This window comes from Lindgomyces ingoldianus (assembly GCF_010093535.1).
Source record: "Lindgomyces ingoldianus strain ATCC 200398 unplaced genomic scaffold BDR25scaffold_21, whole genome shotgun sequence".
Lineage (NCBI taxonomy): Eukaryota > Fungi > Ascomycota > Dothideomycetes > Pleosporales > Lindgomycetaceae > Lindgomyces > Lindgomyces ingoldianus.
Window position 1 is genome coordinate 819323 of NW_022985182.1, and position 20103 is coordinate 839425.

General features: G+C 50.9%; 5 protein-coding genes across 5 annotated transcripts; 4 read left to right on the top strand and 1 right to left on the bottom strand.

Moving 5' to 3' along the window:
• Positions 1–898: 898 nt before the first annotated feature.
• On the top strand, positions 899–3654 carry BDR25DRAFT_372014 (P-loop containing nucleoside triphosphate hydrolase protein; the record flags this gene model as incomplete). Its single annotated transcript, XM_033697209.1, has 6 exons — positions 899–2075; positions 2209–2289; positions 2339–2494; positions 2545–2610; positions 2674–2871; positions 2926–3654. The coding sequence occupies 6 exons, from the start codon at positions 899–901 to the stop codon at positions 3288–3290; spliced, it is 2043 nt and encodes a 680-aa protein (XP_033546275.1). The 3' UTR covers positions 3291–3654.
• Positions 3655–4453: 799 nt separating this feature from the next.
• Positions 4454–5233, top strand: BDR25DRAFT_228905 (uncharacterized protein; the record flags this gene model as incomplete). Its single annotated transcript, XM_033685292.1, has 3 exons — positions 4454–4621; positions 4682–4903; positions 4982–5233. 3 exons carry the CDS (start codon positions 4454–4456, stop codon positions 5231–5233), a joined length of 642 nt encoding a protein of 213 aa, XP_033546276.1.
• A 1426-nt stretch (positions 5234–6659) lies between these two features.
• On the bottom strand, positions 6660–7435 carry BDR25DRAFT_229088 (uncharacterized protein; the record flags this gene model as incomplete). The annotated part of the gene is made up of 2 exons (XM_033685297.1): positions 6660–6736; positions 6799–7435. 2 exons carry the CDS (start codon positions 7433–7435, stop codon positions 6660–6662), a joined length of 714 nt encoding a protein of 237 aa, XP_033546277.1.
• Positions 7436–12589: 5154 nt separating this feature from the next.
• On the top strand, positions 12590–14320 carry BDR25DRAFT_229475 (uncharacterized protein; the record flags this gene model as incomplete). The annotated part of the gene is made up of 1 exon (XM_033685311.1): positions 12590–14320. One exon carries the CDS (start codon positions 12590–12592, stop codon positions 14318–14320), a length of 1731 nt encoding a protein of 576 aa, XP_033546278.1.
• A 1028-nt stretch (positions 14321–15348) lies between these two features.
• BDR25DRAFT_315424 (arginyl-tRNA synthetase) lies at positions 15349–17627 on the top strand (the record flags this gene model as incomplete). The annotated part of the gene is made up of 5 exons (XM_033691525.1): positions 15349–15618; positions 15728–16959; positions 17040–17390; positions 17452–17526; positions 17621–17627. 5 exons carry the CDS (start codon positions 15349–15351, stop codon positions 17625–17627), a joined length of 1935 nt encoding a protein of 644 aa, XP_033546279.1.
• Between the last annotated feature and the right edge of the window lie 2476 nt (positions 17628–20103).

The window sequence follows — 20103 nt, forward strand, 5'->3', positions numbered from 1 at the left end:
GAGGCTGTACATTAAGCCGACAGCGACTTCGAGGACATTGTCCCGCAGCGCAAAGTTGGTGAAGCTGTCCCACGCGCGGAGAGTGTGGTGACGAGCTCCTTGCTCTGCGACTCGTAGGTATTGCTGCGTATTTTCATCGAGGCGAGGCATGCTGGCATTTGGTCGGGCAGAGATTAGGAAACTCGATGGTTAATTGAGGTTCGAGCTTCCAAGATTGCTGCAAGAGAAGGGTGCTCTCTTGTGTGCCATTGGCTGTTCTATCATGCTGACTCAGCACAGCCATTAGTCAACTAGTTGGCTATCCTGGAGCTTTCCACGGTTCTGCATCTCAAGCATCCTCATGTCATCGTCAACTATCTAGAATGCATTAGATATAGTATGGCTCTGGCTTTCCTTCTAGCTTAAGGTTTTTGGATATCGATATCAACATGTAATAAACAGGGACGGAAGCTCTGTAACACTTGGACCGAAGTGGTCAGTCATTTTTCTTTGCTGGTCAACCAAGCCCATTTCTTTTTCATCTTCATATCCGCCTCTAAGCCATACCCCTAATACATTCAAGCTCTTCTCTTCAGTATAGGATTCTGTGCGCTGTTGAAATGTTGCCCTGCCGCCCTCTTCAGTTGGTGATGCAGCCCACTTTCTACACTCCCTGGTTGTACCAATGGATGCCTGAAGAAGCGGACCCAATCAACCCTAGACAAGCGCGCTCATGCACAACTTCTGCATTTGTTGAACGCCTGCACAGTTATCTGAGCCAATGGTGCATCTCTTTGGCTGACCGGAATTGCACAGCAACTTTGTTGCCTGGTATGGGTGGCGTTGATAAAGAGCTCCGAAAGGAGCTTCAGCCCGACCATCTCCTCCCTCATTCATCCTCAACCCCCCCATTCCAATCATGGCCGCTCCCTCGGTGAACACGGACTTCGACGTGAAGAGCATCTCGAGCTCCACGTCCGAGGAGAATACCCATACCCTCAGTACGGTTACTTCTCTGCCTATCCGTAAGGATACTAAGGAAGAATTGCCAAATACTGGCATGATGTGTGATGTCAAGAACCTCTGGGAAGGGAAACAGAAATGTGCTTGCTGCACCAACTGGATCGAAGAATACCCTGAGGATGTGAAACCCAACCCGGAGGAAACCGAGGCTGTTCAGCGATATGCACTCATTGTTCGGAATAAGAAGGGCCACTCGGGCGGCAAAGCTATGGTTGTGAGCTCCATCGTCGTTCAAAGCCCGCTCCTGAAACCTCTTCTGGAAGAAGTCTTCGAAGACTATGAGGGAATCACTGCAGGCCTTCAGAAACTCACATTCACGAAGCCTTTCGCGCCCTTCTTCTATCGTTGGGGCCAATTCAGAAAAGCTGTCAAAGGCGTGCAAGACGAGGAGACTCGTGCGCATGCTCAGCTGCTCTACAACGTGCTCTCAGGAGAACTGAATGATACAATCAACACCTGGCAAGACCAACTGAGCCATGGAGTAATTACATTCTCATACCTGTGGACGCTATTCAAGCCTGGCGATATCTTGCTATGCCGCCTCAATGGCCAAGAAATGATGATGAAGCTCCAGAAGACCGAGTACGAATCTAACAGTTTCGTCCTTTACGCCAAGTATGTCGACTGGAGCGGCTTCTCTTTTGGCTACGCCTCTCATACCTTCAATCTCCATCATTTCGATGGCACGAAGTCAATCACAGACTTGGATGCCTATCCAATTCAATTCAATAGCGAAGCTGCTGCAATTGAGAGCCGACTTTCAGCAAGAGGAAAACGTTTTGAGGAACTGCAAGGTCTTCATTATAAATTGTATAAGGGTTTTGCCGAATTGATACCTGCCGTATTCGGAAAACGCATCGTTCCGGCACGTGAGCGAACGGTGGATGGTCGCATTATCATTCACGCAGAAATGTACAATCGCTTCAATCCAAGCGAAGCTTGTCCGCTGGAACCACTTGACTCGACCTCATTCGCTCCGAATCTGCCCGTGGAGATAGAACAACCGCATGTAACCAACCCATACATGCCTCCACCACCACCCCCTCCTCCACATTACCCCCCCGGGATGTATCGTCCACAGATCCCCATGCCTATGGCCCCAATACCTCTAGCTCCCGGTCAGTCTCCTCAAATTGACGGTGCGTATATCTTCCTCGGCATAATTAACAAATCCGGCAATCATTCTCGCGTACTAATTCTGTCCAGGACCCAAACGCCTTTCCGAGGAGTACTACCCGTTGTGTACTCCAATTTTGAAGGGGTACTCGCTCAAGACCAAAAACTGGGGTGCGTCTTTCCCCACAAAAATTGCAGATCATTGACTTACAAACGATAGCCAAATTCCAGGTTGATAATGTGCACGAGATTGTATGGGACGACCGCGCTTTTGACAGCCTTGTGCTTCCACCAGGCTACAAAGACTTGATCCTATCTTTTACAAAGGGCCAAAACTCGAGCGAAGAGCGCTTCGACGATGTTATCGAAGGAAAAGGTAGCTCTAAGCCCAACATTCTTGTCCTCGTGTGCTAATGTGATACGCAGGCCAAGGCATCGTGATGCTCCTCAATGGAGAACCAGGAGTCGGCAAGACTTTGACTGCAGAGTCAGGTGCGTCCTCTCTCTATTTTTCCCGGTAAGCAGACCATTAGGCTAACAGCTACCTAAAAATAGTGGCTGAGCATATGCGAGTTCCACTTTATTCAATGTCGGCCGCACAGCTGGGTGTCGATTCCACTAGTGTGGAACAAACCCTGGGTGACATTCTTGAGATGACGATGAAATGGAAAGCAATCCTACTTCTCGATGAAACGGAGGTGTTCCTCGAGCAACGTACCATCAATGGGCTGGAAAGAAACAAGCTAGTCTCAAGTATGTCCCCATCCAACTTCCTCTTGCGCCAATCACTAATACCGTCGGTCGCAGTCTTCCTCCGCATGCTCGAATACTATCGCGGCGTCCTCTTCCTCACCACCAATCGAATCGCCGTTCTCGACAAAGCGTTGGACTCTCGGATTCATCTAAAGATTTCGTATCCTGAGCTTGACCGGACCGCTCGACTGCAAGTCTGGCGTAATTTGATTGATCTATTGCCTCCTTCATTGGTCGGGCTAGATTCGGCGGATCTAGAGTACCTGGCCGAGCGCAAGATGAACGGGCGAGAAATTAAGAACGTGATCAAGGCAGCGCAATTACTCGCCAGCGGAGCAGATACATCGCTGTGTTTGGAACACGTTCACACCGTATTGAGAATTACCCAGATTGGAGAGGACTTGGGGATCCAGGTTTGAGGCGAAGCGGAGGCAAGCACGATAATCAGCGGATGCGTTAATGTAGTTTCATATGGCGAGAAATTGAAAAAGAGAGATGGTTAGTGCATCTGGTGTTACTTTATACTGATTCTCGCCTTTCTCGAGGAGATGAAGGACCAGGGGCAGGGCGCGGTCTGCCACACCCCTGCATCGAATCGATCGGGAAACGGCCAGCCCGCATATTACCCCAAAGCCAACCTGTCCTTGCGAATATACCACCGCCGGCCGCCAAGCCGCAGAATTGTTGCCACATAAATTACATCGAATGCAAGGCCGAGACCTCGTTCTGTAAGCGCAACGTTTCCCTGGATATCGGATACTGGGAAGCGGTCAGACTACCTGGCACGGTATTCCGTTCGCATATCCTTCTTGCCACCTGTCACCTGACGCAATATATTTCATTCTGGTACCGTCATCTATTCAGCACGCTTCGATGTTATTTTTGGAATCTTCCTTAAAGGACAAGCATATCGCGAGGCTCATTGTGGGGAAGACGCAATTTACCTTTTCATCGAAGCTTCTCGTATTGACACTCTACACCACCTCTCGTCAGGCTTGGGACCTGAGATTTCGCTGCTGGCGACCGCCTGGTGTCTCCGATACCCCTGGGAAAATCGCTGGTTACAAACCTAACATTGAGGACAGTCTCTTCGTACCTTGCCGTCTTCTGGTTGCTTGCAACCTGCCTAGAGCCGTGCTCCAACCTCACCCAGACTCAACACTCATGCTACGCAATTTACTCCACCTGCGGCCCTACGCACAGAGAGCCGAGAATTGCATCCCAGAGTCCCAGACGACCAGATCTTAATTCTATAGAGGCATATATGTGCTAATAATAACAGCGGACTAGCCGACTTGGAAGTCACAAACAGTTCGTACTGCTATGGCGAAAGGCGAGAAGGGAGAAGTGGCCAGATACCCGTCGCCTAGCAAGATCCGGGATAACGCAAATTGGACATGAGAAATTGATGAAGCTAGATTTGATGTTTGGGCGTTCGGTTTGAGAGCAGCATCGAGTATAAAGCCTGGCGTTTTCTCCCTCGCAGAAGATCATCATCGATCGCCAGTCATCTTCTCCAACAGAATCAGCGTCAGATACCCAGCACTTACTTGCTTCCGTTGAGTTTCACAACAGCTTCAAAATGCATTCCAAGCTCGCCTTCCTCCTTCCTCTGCTCGCGGCTGCTAGCCCCGTCGTCCGTGACGCTGGTGGCCCAGATCCTTCCCAGATCACTATCATTGATAGCTCTTACTCGGGCAATGGCTGTCCTCAAGGCTCCGTTTCCACTTCCACTTCGCCTGACAAGACCGTAAGCCTTAACAATTCGCGCAAACGGCTTCAATCAGCCCGACTAACGGGTTTTGAAAAGGTCATCACCTACGGTTTCGACCAGTTCCAGACCTACATTGGCCCCGGCACTAAGCCCGCCGATCACTCCAAGAACTGCCAATTGCACTTGAACTTGAAGTACCCCGGTGGCTTCCAGTACTCCGTAGTCGATGCCACCTACCACGGCTGGGCACGCATGGATGCCGGTGTCACGGGAAGCTTCATCACCTCGTACTACTTTTCTCAGGATGCTGCCAAGACTGTAAGCTATCGCCCTCGTTCCTCCTAGCCATGATTCTGCAATAGATTGAGTTGAGATGGATATATCTAACAATTGTAGTCGACGACCCGAATGACCGCCACCGGTGGCGGCGCCCTCCTCAACGGCCAGGTCTACACTAAGCAGGATAAGATTGAGACCACCGCCACTGTCTGGTCGCCTTGCGGTACTACCGGCATTCTCAACATCAACAACCGTGTCTCACTTACTTCCACCAATTCCTCGGCTTCTGGGGAACTGTCGAACGATGATGCTACGGTTGCGTTCACCCAGCAATTGCACGTTTCCTGGAGGACTTGCACGCCTACGTAAGTGCCCAATAGACTGTACTGTTCTTGAAATAGGGGGACTGTACTTACTGACGAATGAATAGCTCCACCGGCGATGGCGGCGACACCATCGGCATCGGTAAGCCGAGCTCGGAGATTGGGTTCGGTAACTAAGTTTCAACTCAGGTGCCGTCAACCCGTAAGCAAAAGCCTCTCGGTATCGAAAAAGATGTTAATGATGATGCGGTGCAATTGGACCAAAGGAGAGTGACCTGACCTACCTCATAGGAGGTGCTGGGATTTCGAACGCATCATGATCTGATCCGACTACTGCTTACATCAATATTTCCGTTATAACATATCTGGTTTGGAATTGAGGGGGTGGTGATATGGGAGATTGTATATATTCTGCTCCCTGGTTGATGAATTTATGTGGTTGTCCAAACTACTGCTGCCTGTGCCTGTCCGCTGTGAACTAGGTGATAGGGCAGAGACTTAGTCGTCGTGAGGTTAAGCTTCGGCTTAAAATAGATCGCTTGCATTGCATACGTGCAGCTTCTAGGAGCCGGCGAGCGTAATGCATAATACCTCTGCAATCCTCTGTTAGGAAGAAGCGTTCGCAATTGCAAAAACACAGACATCTTCAACGTGTTATCCTTCAACGCTGCATTAAAGGCCGCAAAAGCAAGCCAATACCCCCCCAGCCCAAGTATCCACCCTTCGTACCCACTCCTCTGATTCTTACACGACGTCTGGATAAGGTAACATTGCATCCCCGACGGCGAAAGCCGATCCAGGCCAAGGACCCAGGAAACTCTAGATTGACAATGCAGCTTGCGTGCAGCAGCTGCCTGCATACGAGAGACTTAGGTGATGTATTCTTAGAACTACCTGGTCTTGACCAATAGACGATGAGGGCGTCATATTGTGCACTGTAAAGTGAAGCCAATGGAAACGAATATAAAGGTTCTATACTTAGATTAGGTGTGGATTGGTCGGGACAGCCGTGGCTGGAGGGAGCGAGATTTGGAATAAGGATTGTAGTTACCGATCTGGGTTCGGTGGAGGTTCGGGCACGGCGGGTGAGGTTCGGGGGTGTTGGTGAATGACCTATGCACGTGAGAGAATGGCCCAGGTGAATGAGGGTGTCACCAAAGGAAGAAAATATAGAGAAATAGCAAGGTACGGAAGAGATGCTAGCCCAACATAGCCTCGAGACGCGTATATTCAGATACCCTTCTGTTCACTCATCATGCTCAAATATCAATAGAACCCTAAACCAACAATCGCATCTCTCTATCCTTCCCATTCATGCCTTTCCCAATCGTCCACAATGTGAATATCGAAACCCAGCAGTTTTACAAATAAAAAGGAGAGACAAGAAGATACCAAGTATTAAATTGGTCGTACAAATCGCCTCCCTAACAAAACCCGAAATAAAGTTCTTTGTACGGTCTGATCTGAAGGGGTCAATCTCGCGACCTTCTGCGCGTCTGTATCGTTCTCAACACATCCAACCATCCGCCATCATCTTCCTCTCCATCTCCTATAAAGGAAAAGCAGAATTAGGTAAACCGAAATATTAATACGTGGCCACCATATGCTTACCGTTGTAAGGCGCTAAGTTGGTGAATGGTCCATTTCCCTGGACAACGATGGGATTGCTATCAACAACTTGAACGCTGGCTCCTCCGGATGAGGGGGAAACTGGGAGGTCGGAACTTGTGCTGCGGATGCGGATTAAGGTGATGCGGATTCGATATGTGCCTGGTTGGCGGATAATAAGACCCGGGAAGACCATGTAGCCGACCCCTCGGGGGTGGTCCATATCAAGGGAAGCAGCCACGCCGTCAGCTTCATCGTCGGAAAAAGGGTGGATGGAGTCGCAACGACGGCCGGCGAGAAGGGAATTGAGAACAGTGGGATCCCGGGAGCCAGTTGAATTTGGGCCTGGGACAAGTGTTGCGACTGCCACGAGGTTTGTCGAGTCAGCGAGAGCGTCATTCGGATCTGTATTCGTAGTCCGCAGTCGAACTACGATGGTTCGATTCAATTCATATCCAGCCCAGGCGGTTGGTGGGGGTTGAAGGACAACATCCATGGCGTACCGGATGTCTTCTGGTGATATTGAGTGACGACTTGATGTGGATCGATGAGATCGAACACTATTCCCGTTCCCGGAGTGGTGTCTTGATCTTCCCGCGGCCCTGCTTCCTATTGTCCGTCGTCTTGCAACGTCGGCCATTGAATTTTCCACGGTAGTTGAGTCGAAGTCTCCGTTTAGGAGTTGGGCGAGTCGTGCTGATCGTCTGAGCGTTGCTCTCCGTGACTGGGAATTGGCTCGGCGTGGATTGCTTCTGCGTCCTGTCCTAGAAGTGCCCTGGGAGAGACTGGAATTTCTACCTCGACCTCTGCCTCTGCCCCTTTGCATCTGACGAAGGATAAACCTAAAGACACTTAGTAAAGCTGCAGTAAGGACGGTGGGGCAATGCTCAGCTTATGCTGTTATGCCTAAAAGGAGAGACAAGAAACGAAGCATCAGGCAAAAAGAAATGCAGGCAGAGAAACACAAGCAAATAGTAGATGCACGCCGGGCGAGCGTCTAATGTATACCAGAGCCATGAGGCACCAAGACTGGAGGGCATGATGGCAGAGATATAGGAAATTGAGCTTAAGCCACCGAGTCAGGCCTCTCATCATAGGTTTTTCACAGGCGATATGCAACACCATCAGCTGGCGGCAAGACGAGCGGCTCCCGGAAGGCCATTCGACGGATTTGGGGCCGGTTTGCAAACCCTTTAATCTTAGCAGAATGTCCTCGTGAGGTGAGCGCGCCCGATCAAGCCCATATCCTCAGAGGTATAGGTAGTTAGGTGAGGTCGAAAAAACCTCTTGCGGCCCCCGAGTCGCCCCACATGACGGCATGCGTTGTGACGCGTGGATCATTGTAGGGGACGGTGATTGGAGCCCGTCAATGCAGCGATACAGGCTAAAGACGGCATCCTTCCGTGGGCGCCGCGCGTTGGAGAGACAATGAGAGACAGCTGACGGCGGTTGAGACGTCGAATGGAATAGTGGGAAGGGAATAATTGCGAGTGTGGGCAGTTGTGGTGCATGTGGTGTTGCAGTCAGGCATTGATGAGTCCCCTGCGGGCGAATGCCTCACCGTGGCCTGCCATGTGGGCGACGGGGATTTGAAGGAAAGGCAGGATTTGGATCGTGCTGCGAAGCGAAATTGAGCCGCTCACCTTCGTCGCTCGTCACACCTCCCGCACTTGCTTTTGGGAAAGTTGTGAAATAATCGAAGCTGGGGTCTCTCGCGGGTCCGACTGAGTGGTCGTCGGAGCTGTCAACGGAGCTCGAAGGGGCGATTCGATTGGAGATGGGTGCAAGCGTTGAAGCGACCACCGCTTGATCCTCGTCACCGGGAACGATAAGTACCGGCAGTGCGGCTCGTTCGGAGGTCTAAGAGGCGCCGGTGTGTGCGGAGGTCCTACAGTTCCATTGGTATATTAGCTATGCTTTTCCCATCAACCTCCAGGCTAGTCCCGCCCGCAGCCGCAGCCGCAGCATGAAGCCCCAGGACATCGGGCACGACATGTCATTGAAGGGGACCGAGCTCTTCCGACGAACCTTACTTGGACAGGCCACCACAATTCGGAGCTCTTTGGATGGTTCAAGAGCAGCAGGACGGAGTGGTATCTTACTCGTCGAAGGACTTCAGGGCTGATGCTTTTGGACCTGGGGCGGCGGTTCTATGATGGCGGGTTCGAATGTCCTTCGTGGAGATGGCCCTCCGCCCATTTATACACTTCCTCCTACGTTGCAGCTTCATCTGCCTCTTGCCTGTCCTGGTGGGGGTTGCAGCTCAATTTGAAGGCGTCCCGCTCTCCGCTATTGGTCTCTACCGTTCATCCTCTTTCTGACGGAAGCCCGGGATGTTTTCTCACTTCTGGCCGCCATGGTGAATCAGACGCGAGCCGTCCGCCCCTTCCCCTTGTCCCCGTGTTAGCAAGCTGGGGGGTTGGCCCTGAGGTGGAACCAGCCTCATTCTGGATGGCGTTTAAGGCGTTTCCATTTCCTCGAGGGAGCGTCAGATCTCCGGCCCTTAGCGGCTGCACGATTGCAGATCTGATCACAGATGCATCTTTCTGGATAGCATTACCGGCGGTTGTTCACCTATTATGATGGAAGCTCGTCAGCGCCTGCATGCTCAGTGGGCTCGCCACCAATACCGATGGCCGGGGTTTGTGCTTCCAAGGACCATGCTCGTACTACAGGTGAACCTCTCGATGGAACTCCGTGTTATTGGTCTCAAAAAGCAACGCAGCCGCACCATCTAGAAGAAAAGACAACTTTTCTCTCACGCCTTGTGGCGGTCACCCGTCCTCGAATTTACCCGCCCATGCTTACTTCCCCTCTCCTTACTCGTTGACGTCAAGAGCTCCCCGTTTCCCGAACTTCTCCGCAGTGGGTGTCCCTGTTGAAACCCCAAATCCAACATGACGGCAGTCCGGCAGTCCGGCCCAAACCGTGACAGACGGCTACTTGCATTGTGGAAACTGAAGCCATTCTCTAAGTAGAGTCCAAGTAGGACATCACAGCGTTTTTGCCCCCCAAAGTTCCCATTCCAGACGATATTGGCGATCTAGCAGCGCTCCGAACGATGCTCGGTGCCTGGATCCGGCTCAATTTCCGAGCGTTGTTACGCTTGCTAGTTCGTGGCTGGATGCACCAATTTCTGAAGACGTCACCGCAGAATGGGTCCGTTCCTTTCCTTTTCTTTGGCTCATCAAGAAAGCTTCACTTCCCTTCTAACACCATTCTCGCCCTATGTAGGCGTGGGTGACATGAGGCAAATTAGAAAGCCTGACCTGTACAACCTTACTATTAAAACATTGTTTCCTTGAGCCAGCCATTTCTTGGTGAAGAGAAGACTTGTCCGGCCAATTGTAGGTTTCCAAGTATTCATGCACCTACTCGGATAGAGTAAGCCCGAAGTGCCTGATCCCGCGAAGAGGCGTTAGGTGGGCGGATTTCTACTTGAAAGATCTGACGTGTGTTCACTGCACATGGATCTGAAGTTGGCACAACCTTGTTGTCCCTGCCCCAGATTTACCACCATCCAACCAATTTGAAGTATGATATAGATCTCCTATTGACGCCTCTAATCTCGGCGTTAACACACAGATAAACCATGCTTTTGCGGAAGCGGAGTACAGAGCCGGTTACCAAGTTCCTGGGACTAAGTCATCAGTCTCCAGGGGCCTGGGTCTATGATATTCCTTTTCTTCTCCCTTCACCGCACATCATCATTTGAGAATGAGCTGCATGCCCTTCTGCCTGCATTTGCCTGCGTCTGCCTATCTCTGCCAGTTCTATTCCTTCATTTGTGAGTGCATGCAGACCGTATATGTTGTTGTTACGCATTCTCGCAGCTCTCGATTCTTGCAACCTTCCAATCAAGGCTATAGTTTTAGTTAGAATCCTCTCAGCTCCCAGATCCCCCAGTTCCCGAATGTGGTGAAGGACAGAATCCTGAGCGGTGAGAATGGTGCAGCCTTCCTGCAGATGGGCAGAAGTATTTTCAACCAGCATTGGGGAGACATAGATGATTGCTTAGTAAGGGTCCAGGAAGCTAAACGCGAGACCTCCACGACCACGTGTTCTATAATGCAGGTCCAGCAAAACTACAATTTCCTACCTCTCACGTTGACATCGGGCTCACCGAAAATACCAGTTCAGAACTGGCAGGGCCGCTCTACTCTTGGTAAACTCTCTTTGCGCTGTACAATTTTCCAGTGCGACACTTGCACGGGTCACACTATCCAGGATGGAAGGTTTCAGACTTCGAGTCCAGAGCAAGTCTCTCGAAATCCTAGGCAACACTCGCTTTTGGACACTTTCAACACCCTCGATCCAGAGTGCCGTGAATTTCCGCGTGCCTAGGGCGTGTGTGACGGCCCCATGATATTTTGAACCCGGCGACATTGTCTCAGAGCCTCGAAAGAAACTTGTGTTCTGCGCAACGTTCAGCGAACAGCTGTTCGTGACCAAAGTCGCTGAGCAAGTACTGCTCAGTGATTGGGTGAGTTGGATCTCTAGTTTTACAACGAGCCCGCGGCTATATGTACGATATATTGAACCGGCTTCAAATCTCTTCTCGTGAGCAAATCTTAAGCGTGGAACTCGCCATCGAGGCGTCCAGAAGGATCCGTAGCACGACTTGGTTCAACACAACAGGCACCGTGCAGCAGCGGAACTGGGCTCGAGGTACATAACTTGGCGAGGATTTAATGACTGACTCATGATCAGCTCTCTCGATGCAGACGCCTCACTCTGTTTATGGAGTCTCTTGAGCCGCAAAGCCGTGGAGGTGTGCACAATGACGTAATATTTCCTGGAGGGATGTTACTCATCCTGGTTTTCCTGCATATAACGACTCCAGCTGCGCATAGTCCAGGTTCGACCACACAGCCTCCCAATGTATCTTGCCTTTACAGTCCTCGCACGGAAGGAGGGCTTTTGTCACGTTGATAGTCGTCCCAATCCATGAGATTATGAGCCCTACCCGAATACGGCAATATAAGTCCAGCTCCGAAGACAGTCTGCCAAATGGAACCGCGGCGGTCCTGCAGCACTGACTGGTATGTATATCCATTGCAGCGGCATTCTAAGCATTTACATAGGCTGGGGAAGGGCACCAGAGCCTTCTCAGGGACAGGGTGGACTGTGCAGTCGCTCGCTAGCCCTTGCAGAGACGTCTCGCAACGAGAACGCTCAACTGAAGACTCACGAGAGAATATGTCGACCTCAGCAGCTGGGCATTTGCATGTGGCATGTCGACCAAGATGGCAATCCAGTTCTGCATGTCTTAGTAGCGCCTCGACGGCTCGATTTTTCCTTCACAGATGCCGCGCTAGGAACATCACCCCGCCCACTACTCGACCGCGCGGAAGAGTAGCTAGCGCACGGGCTACCGTTGAGGAAATCGCGCCGTGACAATCAGTCTCGGGCTCTTGCCGTGCGCTTGGCCCACCCGCCTCCAGCGTGCGGTGAAGAAGCACTCATTCTCCTCTTCCTGCCCTCCTCACGCTGTCACTGTCGCCTCCTCACGCCAGCGAGACAGCCACCACCATGCAAAAACCCTAGCGACCGCCCCTTGCGCCTTCGTCACTGCGGCACAGGTACCACGCCTGGCCCACGGTTGCTTCACCCGCCAATCGTCCGCACAGCCGCCGCTCCTCCACCTGTCAAAGCTCTCAAGATGACATGTCTGCCCCGCCGCTTCTCTAAGCTTGTCGCCTTTCGAGTCCTGCTCTTCTTCGCCCTCTCGGTTATCCTCGTCGGTACCGCATGGCTCTGGCACCGCGCCCCTCGTAGCGTGGCCTCCATCACTATGCCCCACGACTACAAGCCCTCTCCACCCCAGGAGCACCCGATAGATCATCTCATCGAGGAGGCGGGTACCGAGTGGTTCAAGCTGATGGCGAGGGAGACCCATGACTTGTCATCGACGGCAAAGGCATACCGCGCGAGGAGAGGACGCCACCCTCCTCCGGGGTTTGGCCAGTGGTACAAGTTCGCGAAGGACCACGATGTCGTCATGGTGGAAGACTTCTTTGACCAGATATATCACGATCTTACTCCTTTTTGGGGCGTCGAAGCGAAGAAGATACGGCGGCAGGCGAAGCACTTTACCCACGTCATCAGTGTCAGGAACGGCACCGCAACGTACAAGACAGACCATGACAGGATATGGATGACGCTGTGGCACAATCTCACTGCCACAATACAGGAGTATCTTCCCGATGTCGACATTCCAATCAATGTCATGGATGAGAGCAGGGTGATTGTGCCATGGGAGGACATCAACGAGTATGTTAAGGCGGAGGGTGACTCGAGGAAGTTCATGCCAAAACTGGAAGTCGTGACCCAGCTCTCGGGCTTGGAGGAATTGGACAAGGATCCTGGTGAGCCATCTGCTCCGGAATGGATTACAAGCGGATGGTACTGGGATACTGCTCGTGTCGGATGTTCTCCAAGTTCGCCCTCGCGGCGTGTTCCTGCAACTAGAGACTTTTCAGGTCCTCCTCCTGTACCACCTGGTTACCCTGACAACTCGTATCAGGGCTATGTACGAAACTGGACTGCGGCCAAAGATCCATGCCTCCAACCAGATCTTAGAGGGTCGCATGGCACCTTCGTTGAGCCCATCTCTCAGCGGACGACCCGGTCACTATTTCCCATGTTTGGCGGTTCCAAGTTACCAGTTAACAATGACATTCTGATCCCGCCAGCAATGTACTGGACCAAAGATGCCTTCTATTCCGGTGGCGAGATGCATGGAAGTGAGTGGGAAAAGAAGACAACAAAGGTGATGTGGAGAGGAGGAGGAACTGGGGGCCGCAACAAAGCTGAAAACTGGACGCGGTTCCAGCGTCATCGCTTCGTCTCCATGGTAAACGGAACAGCCGTTCAATTGGCTGAGAAGAATGTCGATGGTGCCGGCCAGGGACCCAACTTCATCCTCCAGTCGTATAAGACATATCACCTAACCGCAACACAGTACATGGACTTAGGTACCTGGCTCAGTCAGATCACGGATGTTGGGATGGTGAATCTTATCTGCTTTCCGGCCTCAGGCAGCCCCCGCTGTCCGTATACAGATCATTATTTTCGAGTCAAGTCTGGGATGCCAATGGCGAAGCAGTACGCTTACAAGTTCCTACCAGATCTTGATGGGAATAGTTTCAGTGGTCGCTATCGGGGATTCCTCAAGTCCACCTCTCTCCCGATCAAGGCGACCATCTATTCCGAATGGCACGACTCGCGGCTCGTGCCGTGGGTCCACTTCGTTCCCATGGATAACTCTTTTGTTGACATATACGGCATTCTGGACTATTTCATTGGAACTGGCGTCGACTTCAAGACGGACGGTGGAGGAGTGGTGATGGAGGGTGCACACGACGCCGCTGCTAACAAGATTGCCACAGCCGGCAAGGACTGGGCGGAGAAAGTGCTAAGACGAGAAGACATGCTGATCTACGTGATGAGGCTGTTCATGGAATACGCACGGATATGTGATGACCAGAGAGACCAGCTCGGCTTCATTGGCGATCTTGAGTGAGTTGATATGGGATAGAAAACGATCCCAACTCGATGTATGATGGATGGATGTGTAACGAGTAATGGCATGTGTTACAGCGAGTGTTGTTGTTATGACGACACCTTCATATTCTTCGTATATTTTTGGAGCACACATTGGTGCCGATACCCCGGAGCTGGCATTGGGCTTATATATAATTTTTCCTTGGATAAGCAGGTGCGGCTGAGCAGGTTGGGCGTCCAATAGTTTTCTATATGATGACACACTTAACTGGAAGCTGCGACATGGTTTGTTCTCGTAAGAGTGGGTTTCCGAGCTTGGGGGCTGCTGACTGCTTGGCTGGTTCATTTTTCAATTTGTGCCAGACGAACACAGGCTTTCCCTGCATTAACTGCTTCACAGGTAAACAACTTCGCTCATCTTTTGGCAATTGTACATCTGGCAGACCTTTGGCGACATCAGCTCTGTGCACTGGTTCCGCTGAAGGAAGCTGACTGGCGTTCTGTGCGACCTGGTGGCTGTCACAGACTACTCAAGACGGATGGTCTGATCCTCGAAGGAATCGGCTGAAAAGGAGGAGTTGGAAAACAGGATGCCAGCTTCCCCTCTCAATATAACCTACTTATAACTGATCAAAGGTGTTCTTGGCAATCACAGGGATGGTGGTGGTTGAAGGAGATAAAGTCTTGGCATTCCAACCTCGCCTGTGAATCTGCCCCTCCAAAATTTTCGAGGTTTACAACGAACCGCTTCAAACAACACGTGAATCCAGACCAGCGTGGGCAGATAACTCAATTGCACACTGCATGCAGCGTGCTCTCCTCCAACAACCTCTGCATCGCTTCTTCAATTCCTTCAAACCCTGTTCCCCGAGGCCGCTGGCGACTCATCTTCCCATTTTGACTCATCCCGCTGTGCCCCATCTCCCCTTCAAATACCAGTACCCCTCCCCTCCCACGTCCACCCGCTCCTACACAGAGATCGATTTCCGAACCTCCAAACCGTTCGCCAACGCAGACACGTCAAAGCGCCCTCCTTTGACCCTCACAATGAACGAATTATCCACGGCGTTGAAAGCTATCGGGCTGGATACGGTGCCCCACGAACCAAACACGTACCCCGCACTGAACCCGTTCGATATATACAGGTCCCATATCACAGAACTGTTGGCGAAGAGTAGTGGCGTGGACGCGAAAATTATATACCCTGTGCTGGCTTGGACCGCGAAACCCGAGAATGGCGATTTGCAGCTTGCGGTACCGGCGTTGAGGCAGAAGGGGAGGGATATGAAGGCATTTGCGGAGGAGCTTGCTGAGAAGGTATCTCCCCTTTGTCTCTGAAATCTCATCGCACCTGCCCAATGACCTGAGATCCAAAAATGGTGTTTAGAGAGAGGCAGAGTTAGGGATGCTAATGTGAGGCCTGCAGTTCCCCGAATCTCCCCTCGTGCAGCCTCCGGTCGTCAACGGCACCTGGGTGAGCTTCTTTTTCAAACCCGGCCCACTAACCTCCATCGTCATTCCTATGATCCTCAAGTCTGGGTCTGTCTTCGGCTTCAATCCAAATCTTGGGCTTCGCGATGCAGATAATCCTTCTGCGGGCCGCAAGAAGATAATCGTCGAGTTTAGCTCGCCGAATATCGCGAAGCCGTTCCATGCAGGCCACTTGCGATCGACTATCATTGGCGGTTTCCTGGCGAATTTGTACGAGGGTGCGGGGTGGGATGTCACGAGGATGAATTATCTCGGCGATTGGGGGAAGCAATATGGAGTGTTGGCGGTGGGGTTTGATAAATTTGGCTCCGAGGAAGAGTTGGTGAAGAATCCGATTGGACACTTGTATGATGTTTACGTCAAGATCAGCAAGATTTCGGCGGATGAGGGAGATGCAGTGAAGGCAAAGAAAGAGGAGATTACTAAGCTAACTGAGAAGGGCGAGGACACAAGTGCGCTGGAAGCGGAGGTTAAGAAGATACAGGATGAGGGCGTGGATGAGCAGGCGAGGAAATACTTCAAGCGAATGGTTGATGGAGAGGAGGTTGCGTTGGGTATCTGGAAACGCTTCAGGGATCTATCAATCGAGAAATACAAGAAAACATACGCTCGACTGAATATTCGTTACGACGATTACTCAGGAGAATCGCAGGTCAAGGACGAGAGCATGGAGAGTGCGGCGAACATCATGGCGGAGAAGAAGGTTTCAGAAGACTCTGAAGGTGCAATTATTGTCGATCTGACGAAATACTCAAAGAAACTTGGGAAAGCGCTTGTGAAGAAGAAAGACGGGACTTCGTTATATCTCACTCGAGACATCGGCGCCGCCTTCGAGCGTATGGAGAAGTACCACTTCGACAAGATGATTTACGTCGTCGCCTCGCAACAAGATCTGCATCTCGCGCAACTGTTCAAGATCATGGAGGCCATGGGCCGTAAGGATGTTGCGGAGAAATGCCATCATATCAACTTCGGTATGGTGCTCGGAATGAGTACCAGGAAAGGCACCGCGAAATTCTTGGATGATATTCTGAGGGACGTGGGAGAGAAGATGCATGAGGTAATGAGGGGTAATGAGGACAAGTATAAGCAGGTGGATGATCCTGACAAGACAGCGGATACTTTGGGGATCTCTGCCGTCATGGTACAGGATATGAAGGGCAAGAGGTATGTCCACTCCTTCCGCTCCCACAATCCTCCTATGACCCGTATGATGATGGATGGGTGAATGTTGACCCTCTTCACAGGATAAATAACTACACCTTCGACATGGACCGGATGACGTCCTTTGAAGGCGACACAGGCCCCTACCTCCAGTATGCACACGCACGTCTCTGTTCCATCAACCGCAAAGCCTCAGCCGTGGTCTCGGACCTCCCTTCGGACCTCTCCACCATCGACATCTCCATCCTCACAGAACAGCATGCGGTAGACCTCGTCAGGCAGTTAGCGTTATGGCCAGATGTGTTTCTCAATACAATTAAGACGCAGGAGCCGACCACCGTGTTGACGTATTTGTTCAAGATGGCGCATGCATTGAGTAGCAGTTATGATCATTTGCAGGTGGTGGGCAGTGAGAGGGATAGCATGCTCGCCAGGTATGTGAATAGGTAGATGGGGAGACGGGGAGAGAATTTGTTTAGCTAATTGGGATTATAGGTTGGCGCTGTATACTGCGGCGAGGCAGGTGTTGAACAATGGTATGAGGTTACTGGGATTGAGTCCCGTTGAGAGGTACGCTCACTCCCATTTCTCAGTCCCTCCCATTCCAACCCCACTATATTGGTTTCTCGCCTTTAATGGTATACTGCTAAATCTCTTGCTACAGGATGTGAGATTGCTTTACATTTGCATTTTCGATCTCGATCTCGATCACAAAACTCAAGTTCGGTTCCCGAACCCTCTTTCTTGGCTTGACATGATTCCTAATCAGCCTACTTCGTCACACCACCACTTCAAAAGGAAATATCAGGCGTTAGGGAGTAATAGATCTAAGACCTCGATTCATTTTCGCTTTGCGAAGATGCGGTGCTGGCTGAGTGGTATGATAGGGAGGAAACATGTCGGATGTCGGAAGGCGGTGTGGGAAGCTTGGAAATGATCCTGAGACTAACGGGCGGGGTGCATGTGCGGGAATACCTAGGACGATCGTGGTATGCGATCGATCTGGCTAGATTATAAATATCAAGAGTCGAAGAAACAAAGGGTCCGATGCATTGGTGATTGCTTGTGTGGGTGTAGATGTGAGAGCGTCTAGGTGTTGGGACGGACTTCACGTACAAGTACAATGAGTTCCTTAGCATGCTATTATACCAATTCAATTAACACACTTTATTGATTCTTCAACGAATTGAACGTCGACAGTCTCGCACACACATCCACAACTCCGATGAGCGGGTAACGTGCAATGCCTATAGAGATATATGCATTTCCTTCCACACCTGCCTGTGTAGAAAAACCTCTTGATCCTTGCAGACCTTCCGAGAGGTTAAATCACACACTGACCCTGAGATAGCTTCGGTCAGCCTAGCCCCCTCGATTTAGTATTTCCCTGCATGCATGCAAGCATCGTTAACATGTATGCATTCGTTAACTACCGTTCCGATGACCCGCGTACAAGGACTACCTAAGTAAGATTCATTTAGATCTGGATCTTTGTGTGCAAAGAGGGACCGGTGAAGGTGGATATGTCCGCCTGCGCTGCAGCAGTAGAATGTGAAACGAGGCTACTGTACTTGTGCTGGGTGTGCATGCATCGCTGGAGAATGCACGTTGAGAATGCATATTGTGATGATGGAGGGGCACGGCGGACGGGATCATCCATATATTGGGTAGGGTTTGAAGAACCAAGGCAAGAGAGAAAATTAAAATTATTTTTTTTGAAAGGCACTAATGAGTACTGGGAAGAATTGTGAATCGAAGTAGGTTGACCACAGAGGAAGGTTGCAGTTTTAGGTGTGTATGGATGTGGGTGTGCGTCGGAAATTCTACGCACTTGCACATGCTAAAGCCAATAGCAGAACCTGCCATCGCACACTCTCACTTCCAATAATTTTGAACACATATGTCAAACAGTAGCGGGAAGTCGGACACCTCCAAGAAAATGCCAAGAGAGCCCATGTGAATGCAACCCGACACTTCGGTGCACGAAATCCATACCCCCTGTTTTGTAGCTAGAGACATAGACGCGGAAGAAATTCCGTACCTCAACCTACGCTGGCGTGATATAGCATTGCTTCTTTCTGAATCTCTCATCGAGATATTTCTCTAGCAGCGGGCTTTCCCGGCCGCGGCTGGAATGCAAACGAAGCTTCGAGAAGCTGAATCTTTGTCTCGGGAACTTCGAAACTAGAGACGCCCACGAGTTGCTTGCTTTGTTGTATGTGATGTGTGATCCATGTGACGCTAAAATCACATTGGCGCTGTGTTGAGGCTCCGCTCGTGCTCTTAGAATAGCCGGTTGGGCCGCATACAAAGAAATGGCGCGGAAAATTGTGGGGACGTAGGGCAGCGCTTATGATCTACACTTTGGGTACGCTAGCACCCAATGGTTTTCGGGCTGCGAAAGGGCTTTTTGATCAGTGACTCATTAGAGTGGAAGACGGGGAAATGGAAAAGTTGGAAGATGTGGAGAAAGGTATTGAATACTGGGATTTTGTGACGAGAATATTACGGGAACGGATGGGAAGGTTGGAATGAGGCATTGTTTTAGATTTTGTTTGGAGAAAGAGGCTTTGCGAGAGTGGCAGGTCGTATATGCGGAGTTGGTTGAAAGAGGAAAGTCTAGATCTAGGAATACTGATGAGATTGCTTAGGAGTGAGTGAGTTCAATGAGAGGACGTAAATCATCTCGTCGAGTTTGGGAAATAAGGAGGTGTGATGGGGCCGTTACTTTGCTTGCAGAAGGAGTTAAATGCTCTGGATAGATATGTGCTCTCATACTCTTTCTGCCTTGTCTCGATCGGAATGACATTACTAGAAAATTGAGAACACTCGGCGAGCTTTGGAAGAAGGGCTCAATTGCTCATAGGACATACGTACGCATTGGATCGTGGTGTTCTGATTAAGTAATCTTAATATTGTCCGGATGGATGATAAATGCTTTCGTTCACGACTTCAATAATGGCTGTCAACTGTGAATTCTGTGAATAGTTTATACTCACACTCCACAGACTCTACTCCCCAGTCCTCCGGTCTAGCTAGAGCGAGTGGAGCTTGCAAATGCCGATATACTATGTCGTTAGCCGCTAGTAATCATAGATGAGGGTTGTTAGTGGGGTGAGCCCTGTAAGACACACTGCTTCTGGTTCG